At 45.7% G+C, this 7,483-nt stretch overlaps 1 protein-coding gene across 2 annotated transcripts; it reads right to left on the bottom strand.

Annotated features, from left to right (window-relative positions):
- Nucleotides 1-771: 771 nt before the first annotated feature.
- Nucleotides 772-5,344, bottom strand: ZNF706 (zinc finger protein 706). Of its 2 annotated transcripts, none has more exons than XM_042808645.1 (4): nucleotides 5,238-5,344; nucleotides 2,415-2,551; nucleotides 1,665-1,809; nucleotides 772-1,085 (listed from the first exon to the last, which is right to left on the bottom strand). In XM_042808645.1, exons 2-3 carry the CDS (start codon nucleotides 2,547-2,549, stop codon nucleotides 1,714-1,716), a joined length of 231 nt encoding a protein of 76 aa, XP_042664579.1. In that variant the 5' UTR covers nucleotides 2,550-2,551; nucleotides 5,238-5,344; the 3' UTR covers nucleotides 772-1,085; nucleotides 1,665-1,713. The 2 variants fall into 2 exon arrangements, with proteins under 2 accessions (XP_042664579.1, XP_042664578.1); XM_042808644.1 differs by having other exon boundaries at nucleotides 1,702-1,809; nucleotides 5,238-5,343.
- Between the last annotated feature and the right edge of the window lie 2,139 nt (nucleotides 5,345-7,483).

Genomic DNA, 7,483 nt, shown 5'->3' with positions numbered 1-7,483 from the left:
CTATTATCCAGCTTTTTCTTGTCAATGCAACTTTAATCACATGCAATTTCTTAAGCTAGCCATATCATTTCAGTTATTTTGGCTCTTTTCCAACAGGCTTATTTTAGGCTCGTTGCAAAGAAAGGTTATTAATGGCTGGCTATTTTATGTATTTCTTCAAGAGCCGCTACTAAAATAACCAGATGCATTTGTGAGTGAACACTTGTGGCTGACTGCTCGAGTAACTTCAGTACTCTTCTCAAATTAAATTTTCAACTAAGAGCAGAATTGTTTTTAAACTAATATTTGCGAGCATCTTTTAAGCCAGCATACACAAAAGCATTAAACTTTACCACCTCCCAGCTTCCTCGGCCAACTACCAACTATTAGGGATCACCAGTCTCTCCAGTGCAAGACTCTAGGGAACTAGCTCAAGCCCTCACAGTACGGGAATCCCATTTGAAATGGCTTGTAGAAATTGACTCCAATACACAGGACAAAACCGTAGAACAAAGTCTCACAATACTATTGCAGCCTCTCGGGAGCTTGCTGTGCCTCTTGAGTCAGTAACTGGAACATTAGTGACTGAGCTCAAGCAGGCACCACACCGAACAGTCAATCTGAGCAGCTTCCCTCTCGCGTTAAAATTAATTTACTGTAATGTACATTACTTTCAGTGGAATGATACTGCTCGTGTTTTAGCAGGATGGGGAAGATTCCACTTTGTCTTTTATTGTTTTATAAGGCAGATAATGCAGAAAGTTAAAACAGAACTTCTACAAGCATTTAATCTGTGATATTGTAAAATCAAAGTACTACTTTATTAAATGAGTTATTTTACACAATATGAACATCAATATAATTACAATTGTAAAAAATTTTTTGTTTTTATAACAAGTATGGACTGATTTTTCAGGATTTCCAAAGAGGGCACAACTGTACATTTCCACAATTGTCTTTGCATGAAGCCCAAGAGGGAACAGCATAAAAATATGAATGTTTCTGTAGCCCCTTCATTTTTGCTGATCAACAGTTTTAGAAAAGCAGCTGCAGGTTTGTTATGTAAGGTCTGACAGTAGAAGAGTCAATAGGTGCCATGATTTCACCTATAAAAAATAAGAATAACTCAGTTAAGCTGAACTGTTACACAATGCTGTTTACCTTAGAGTGAAAGAAATACCGCAACTCTGTTTTTCACCTTATTCCAGCCTTTAATTGTAACTTGTTTCAGTTACAATCTAACAACTGGCTGTTAAGAAACCTTCTAGAGAGAAAATAGAGGTTCAATCTTGTATCTGAATGCAGAAAAAACCCCGCATTCACTTGCATAACTTCAGGAACAAAAAGGCTGAATCATTAGAAATGCGCTAAACAATTCTGCTTTCATTACATGGTTTCTAACAACAGGCACATTTATCATAAATATTTTGTTCCAAGCAAGAACTGTGGAAGCTAACATTTCAAAGCAGTAACTGAAGAATAAAGTATTCCTATATCTCTAAGGACGACCATTTCAAATAATGTTAATACCTCCCTTCAAAAGATCTTGCATGCAATGACAACCATTTCAACCACGTAAGAACGGCATAAATTTAACCTATACTTAATTTCTATATTAAAAAAATAAAGCATCTTTCAAGTCCAAGTGAGTGAGGAAAAAAACAAACAAACAAGTGATAATATACCTTAATTTTTAAATGATTATCTGATAAAAGTAATGACCTGTAGATATCTTTATGCCTGAACATCAGCCAGTTCTGGAGGAAGTGGAGTCTTAGGATGTTTGCTTTCAAAGTGCTGTTTGAAGGTCTTGGGATCCGGCATTTGTGTCTGATTAAAGAGAAACATTTAACTTAAAGTGCAGTACAAGAGCTACAGGACAGTACAAAACCTGTTATCCTCCCATGTTTTATTTTACTTGTGAACCTAATTTGGAACCCTGATTAAGACACTCAAAGTGACAAATCTATCCTAATCAATCCTAAAACTGACCATTTAAGTGAAAATGACAAATTAATCCTTCAGCTCCAAAATGAGCATATGCACAGGAAAAACAACCAGAAGGGAAGTATAACCCAAACAGTGCTCTAATTTCTGATTTCCTGTTAAAACATCTATTCTAACAGAAGCTGGTGTATATTGAACCACATAATATGACTTTTCCCTCTCTTCATTAACACTGATAACCATGGATGTTAAGACAGAAAGATCTTTTCTGTATGATGGAACTGGTCTATCTAGAGGTTGATCAAGAAGTATTCTCAAACCTCCTACACTTTAGACACAGCATACTAACAGTGCCCACTGACCCTTGCAATTCAAAAGGCAAGAAAACTACCTGAAACAGATCAGTACACGCCTCTCACAGTTTCTCATATCTCAATTACTAGAGACACATCTGTGTACAATAATACTTCATCTTCACTTTCTCTTACCCTACAGACAGTGCAGGTATATATCAAGGCAGCCTTGGCTGCAGCCTTCTGATCATGCCCTTGCTTCTTTTTTTGCTCAGCTTGCTTTTTGGCATTTTTCTGCTGTGACTGAATCTTCTGCTGTCCACGAGCCATATCTACAAACAGAAAGAAGACATTTAGTCTGCAAGTGTGAGAAACTAGTGCTGCTAGCTGACTCAGAAGTTGTAACTATGAATGTAAGTAGTCATGTGCTCTGCCCCTGCGCTCTGACCCACAACTCCCATAATTCATACACAACAGACATCTGTTCAAGCTCCTTACTTCATGGAGACCCTCTGGTTTCAGTAGCTTTCTGAAGAGACACAATAGCTCTCTAGTCCATTCTAAGGCTTCTTCCTTTAAAAACCCCTCAACATGTAAATTTGAACACTGTTTAACAGATACTCAATTCTTATTTCTGGAACTTGGAATAGGTTTCAAGAAAAGGAAATCACTATTCCCCAAGCTGTATCGCTGTCTTCTGGTACCTGTTTATAATCAGCTTTGGAGTCAGGAATGGTAAGAATGATGCAGCATCCTTCTTTATCATAGGATGCTTTCAGAGGTGGCCACCTTTGCAATTTTCAGCTGATTTTACAGGCATGCCTGCATATTTCTTGAAAGGACATAAAGCTGCCTCTACCAGAAGCCACTATTCTACGTGACCCAGAAGCACAAAGGAAGCTGACACCACCACCACCTGCCATTAGAAGGTCCACCACGAACAGAAACAAGGCACAAAAACCTTATTTCACAGAGAAGCAGAGCAGCATATTCTGCAGCAGGAGCACTCCACCTGCACACAGCCCACAAGGACACCCAGCTCAGCTCACAGCCCACCCCCAGAGCAGACGCCAGGCAGGATTCGGGCGCACCAACAGAACAGAATTCAGACTGTGGTTACGTAAGGCAGCAGCCCACTTCCAGCTATTATCTTCCCTACAGTCCCTCGTGTCCCATGCCTAATCCAGCTGTGGGGCTTACAGAAAAGCTCAGGACAGCTACTGAAGCTACTGATTTTTCAAAGACAACTATTAAGGCCTACATGCTATAAACAGGTCGGCTGACTAGTTATCACCCCTCTGTGCACTGTGTCTGCTGCTAAGGAGAACACACTGCATGGATGGAAAACACACTGCATGGACACAACTGCTCTGCCTCACAGTCCTTCCCACAAGGACTGAGGCCTTCCACTGAGTGGGCTGTTCACCCTGCCGCACACTGAGCTCCAGCACAGTACAACTCCTGTAAATGGAAGCTTATCTGAAACTTCGTCTGCTTCTGGAAATTCACTAGTACTGCATAAGTTCCTAGACACAAAACATCACGGTGTTCAACTCCAAGCAGGACAGTCCTGACCCAAAACAGCTTGCAACCACTGCAAACCCAGGCAATGGTCCCCTTTTTCATGGTGTATAACACCACTACCCAGCCCTTTGGAGAAGAGTCACGCTACAGCTTCAGTGCTCCCTCACCTTTCCTCATCACTTTCTCCAAAGAAATTCATAACTCCAAGTAACTCCATAGCTATTATCCTTCTACGTGACTAATCAAATCTCTCTGAACACAAGAAAACACCAGTTTTATTAACAAGCGTACAGAAATACATGTGGCAATAAGAAGCAGTGGTAAGTTAAACTGAAAATACCAGCCTGTGTTTCAGTTTCAGCAGATGTTACAGTGACTCTGAAACATCCCGGCCAGGGCCTCACTCCCTTCATGTACAGCTTGGCTCAACAAGAACATCACAACCACATTACAAAAAATAAATAAATAAATAAATAAATAAAAAGAAAAAAGTAGAGGTATTGCCAATCGCTTTGCACACACTAAAAGGAACAACTGAATATATTTTGGTTCTATTTTGTTGGCATTATAGAAATCCTTCAAAATTTAGGGGCTACTGGCAGAAATTTCCAAAAAGCATTTGTGTGTTACTCTGTATGTCAGTCCCTTGAAAAGAGCATAACTCATAGGTTGCAACAGCTCGGTCACAAGCCCTGCATCAGACAGCTGATGCTTCGAGTTATGACACAAACAAGGAAACACAAACAAAAACATCTGCTCACACATACCAACCTCCCTACGATGCCTGCAAGCAGAAAAACACCATTTAAATGCTGCAAGTTACATTAATGAAGCTGGAACACGTGAAATAAATACTTAATTACTGGAAAACTGAGATTACTCGAACCATCAGCACACTAAGAAAGCGGCTAAAATCTATCCTGAAGTTCGATATCGAAAACAGAAGCCGCGCACACCCGCAGCCGTCAGCGTGCCCACAGCACACAGAGCGGCGCCGCTCCCGCTGCCAGGCACACCCTCCCGGAGCGCAGCACGCCGGCCCACTGCTCTGAAATAAACCAGCACGAGCGCCCGGGAACGCACAGCAACGCGCCGCGGAACGAGAGCACGCGCTGCGGGCAGCGGGACGGCGGCGCTCGGTGCCCCGCGCGGGCCGCTCCCTGTAATACGCGGACGGAGCGGGCGGTTCCGGGGCCCTGAGCGCGGCGCCGCAGCCGCTTCCGCCGCCCCGCCGAGCGACGCCGGGCCCAGCCAGCCGGCCCGCCCGCAGCGCCGCGGCGCGCCGCCTCACGGCTCCCCTCGACCGGGGCGCTTAGGAGCGCGGGAAGGCGGAGGAAACGGCTGCAGCCCGCTCCCGTCGCTCGCGGAGCCCGGCAGCGCGGCCCGAGGCGGGGAGGCCTCCGCGCCTGCGTCTGGGCCGCGGCCACCCCCATCCCCTTGAGGCCGGTCGACCGGCCCGCCTCGCCGCATCCCGACCGGCCCCGCTCCCCTCACCCGGCTGGGAGCGCGGCCTGGGGGCCCTGGCGAGCGGGAGGAGACGGCTCCGCGCGGCCCCGCTGCTGCCGCCACCGCTGCCCGAGAGAAGGAGGAGGGAGGAAGGGAGTGATCAGCGCGCATGCGCGGCCCCACCTCAGCGCCCGCGCCGCCCGACCTCGGCGGCCAATGGCCGCGCCGCGCCGTTACATAACGCGGGCAGTGCGGCATCAATAGCCGCGCTGAGGTGGGAGGGGCGGCGTGGAGGGTGTGGGAGGAGCGCTTAAGGGCAGGGTAGGAGGCCGTGCCGAGTGTGGGGGAGTTAGATTGAAAGAACGGGCTGAGGGGAGGGAAGAGCGGGTCTCTTTAATTGGAAAGGGCACAGGGCTGTGTGCAAAGCGGACTGCGCAGGGGAGGGCTGTTGGGAGGTGGCTGGGAGGATGCTGGGTTACACGAGCTGAGGTGCCAGCAGGGCTGGGGAAGGAGCCATGGCTTTCTGCTGACATCACGCGTCCCAAAGGAGGGCCGAGAGTCTCTGCCTTCCCTCATTGCACGCCCGCAAGAAACAGGAGGGACTGAGGATGTACGTCGTCCTGCTCCCACACAGCTTCTGCTCCTTGAAGGCAGCTGCTGTGGCTTGGCAGCAAGCCTGCAGCCTTGGAGCGCTCCTGTGTCATCCATGTGCGCACACGGGAGTTAGAGGGGTTGACGTATTACAGGGGTCAGGCTGGGTGACTGGTGTGTGCCCTTCCTTCTGAGAGACAGGAGAAGCACCAGAGAATCCCTGCAGCAGTACTTGGCTGGGTTATGGGGCTGTGGGGAGGTGTGGGCAGTTTGGAAGCAGGTGGCTTTCAGAGTATGGTTTTGTACTGATCAGAAAGAGGACTGCCAGGTGAACAAATGGCCCTTCTCCTGGCTGATGCTGCTTCAGGAATGCTGCTGACCTCAGCACTGCTACTGGAGACTGCTCTCCAGGGTCATGTCCCCACACTGGGCACTGCTGCACGCCTGGCTGGATGGGAATTTCAAATAACGTGGATTTCTTGACTGCTGAGTTCTTGCTGTTCTCTGAACCTTCTGCTGCTGCTGCCAGCAGAAGAGCCCTTCATGCAGCACAGAGGACCACGGCTTTCCCTCTGGCTGCTTTGTCTATTGCCTTTGCGCTGCAGCATGGTTCCTACATTGCCCAAATCATTGTTCTACAATTAAGACTCTAGTAAAGGGACCATTAAGAAATTGAACCCATTGTGGGGAAAAAAAGAATGAGTCCCCATAGTTGGCATTTTTGTTATGAAGATAAAAAAGAAAATTTCCCCATTTGCTCTGAAGGATTTTTCAGTTTATTCACTGTGTGAAGCCAACTTATCACACCAAAGGGAATATGTACACGGACACATGCAGGGCAGAAGAGAGATGCGGGGCGGATATGGTGAGCTGATGGAGAGGCAAAGCTGGCTGTGTGCGGGATGCTTTGCATAGCTGTGTCAGAATGGAATGGTTGTAATTGCAGATTATCTGGCTTTGGACTTCCTGTGCTTTGTGCTACTCCCATGTGAGGTAAAGCAAGTCAGAGTACATGAAGGAAAGTTAAAATTTAGATTGATATGTTTGCAAATAAGTAGAAATATTCTGCTGCTTTTCTGTGCGCTCCTTTAATTGTAGGATTGTTTGTTATTTTTTTTTAGCTTAAAAGAAACTCTCAAAGCCCATGGATTTTACCAGATATTTTGCATTAAAATAAAGTAAAAATCAGTAATGCCTCTCTGTAGCTAAATGTAGACCAAATGCAAGGAGCTTACCATTATGTCCAAGCCAATCCTTACAGAAATGTTTCAGATGTTAGAATCCAATGAAATGTGTGATGATGTCATATGGAGAGGAAACAGCTCCTTTTGCTATAGGTCAGGCATTTTAGTTCTTGTGGAGCCCTCAAGTACAGTCAAATAAGATTAGTAAGTAAATAAGTAAGAAGGTCTTACTTTTTATGATGGCATGATTGATCAGAAATAATGTTCTAATTTAAGGCTAAGCATCAGTGTGGTGAACAGCAGCAGGCTGAAAAGGAGTGAATGAGAAGGGCTGGAGTCACTCACAATATAATGGTAAGAGAGCTTTATATCACAAAAGTATAAGAAATTCCACATCTTTTAGTGCAGTCTTTTTTTGTGTACAGATAAGTTTAAGAACAAAGGGTGGAATTATGTATGATTATTTCTTAATCATTTTATTTGTTTTCTTGTCCGGTAGTCTTTATTGTTAGTTGCTGT

Source organism: Centrocercus urophasianus, unplaced genomic scaffold (assembly GCF_019232065.1).
Source record: "Centrocercus urophasianus isolate 14NV4802_14NV808 unplaced genomic scaffold, USGS_Curo_1.0 seq_11, whole genome shotgun sequence".
NCBI classification, from domain to species: Eukaryota; Metazoa; Chordata; class Aves; order Galliformes; family Phasianidae; genus Centrocercus; species Centrocercus urophasianus.
This window is presented reverse-complemented; position numbering and strand designations above follow the sequence as displayed.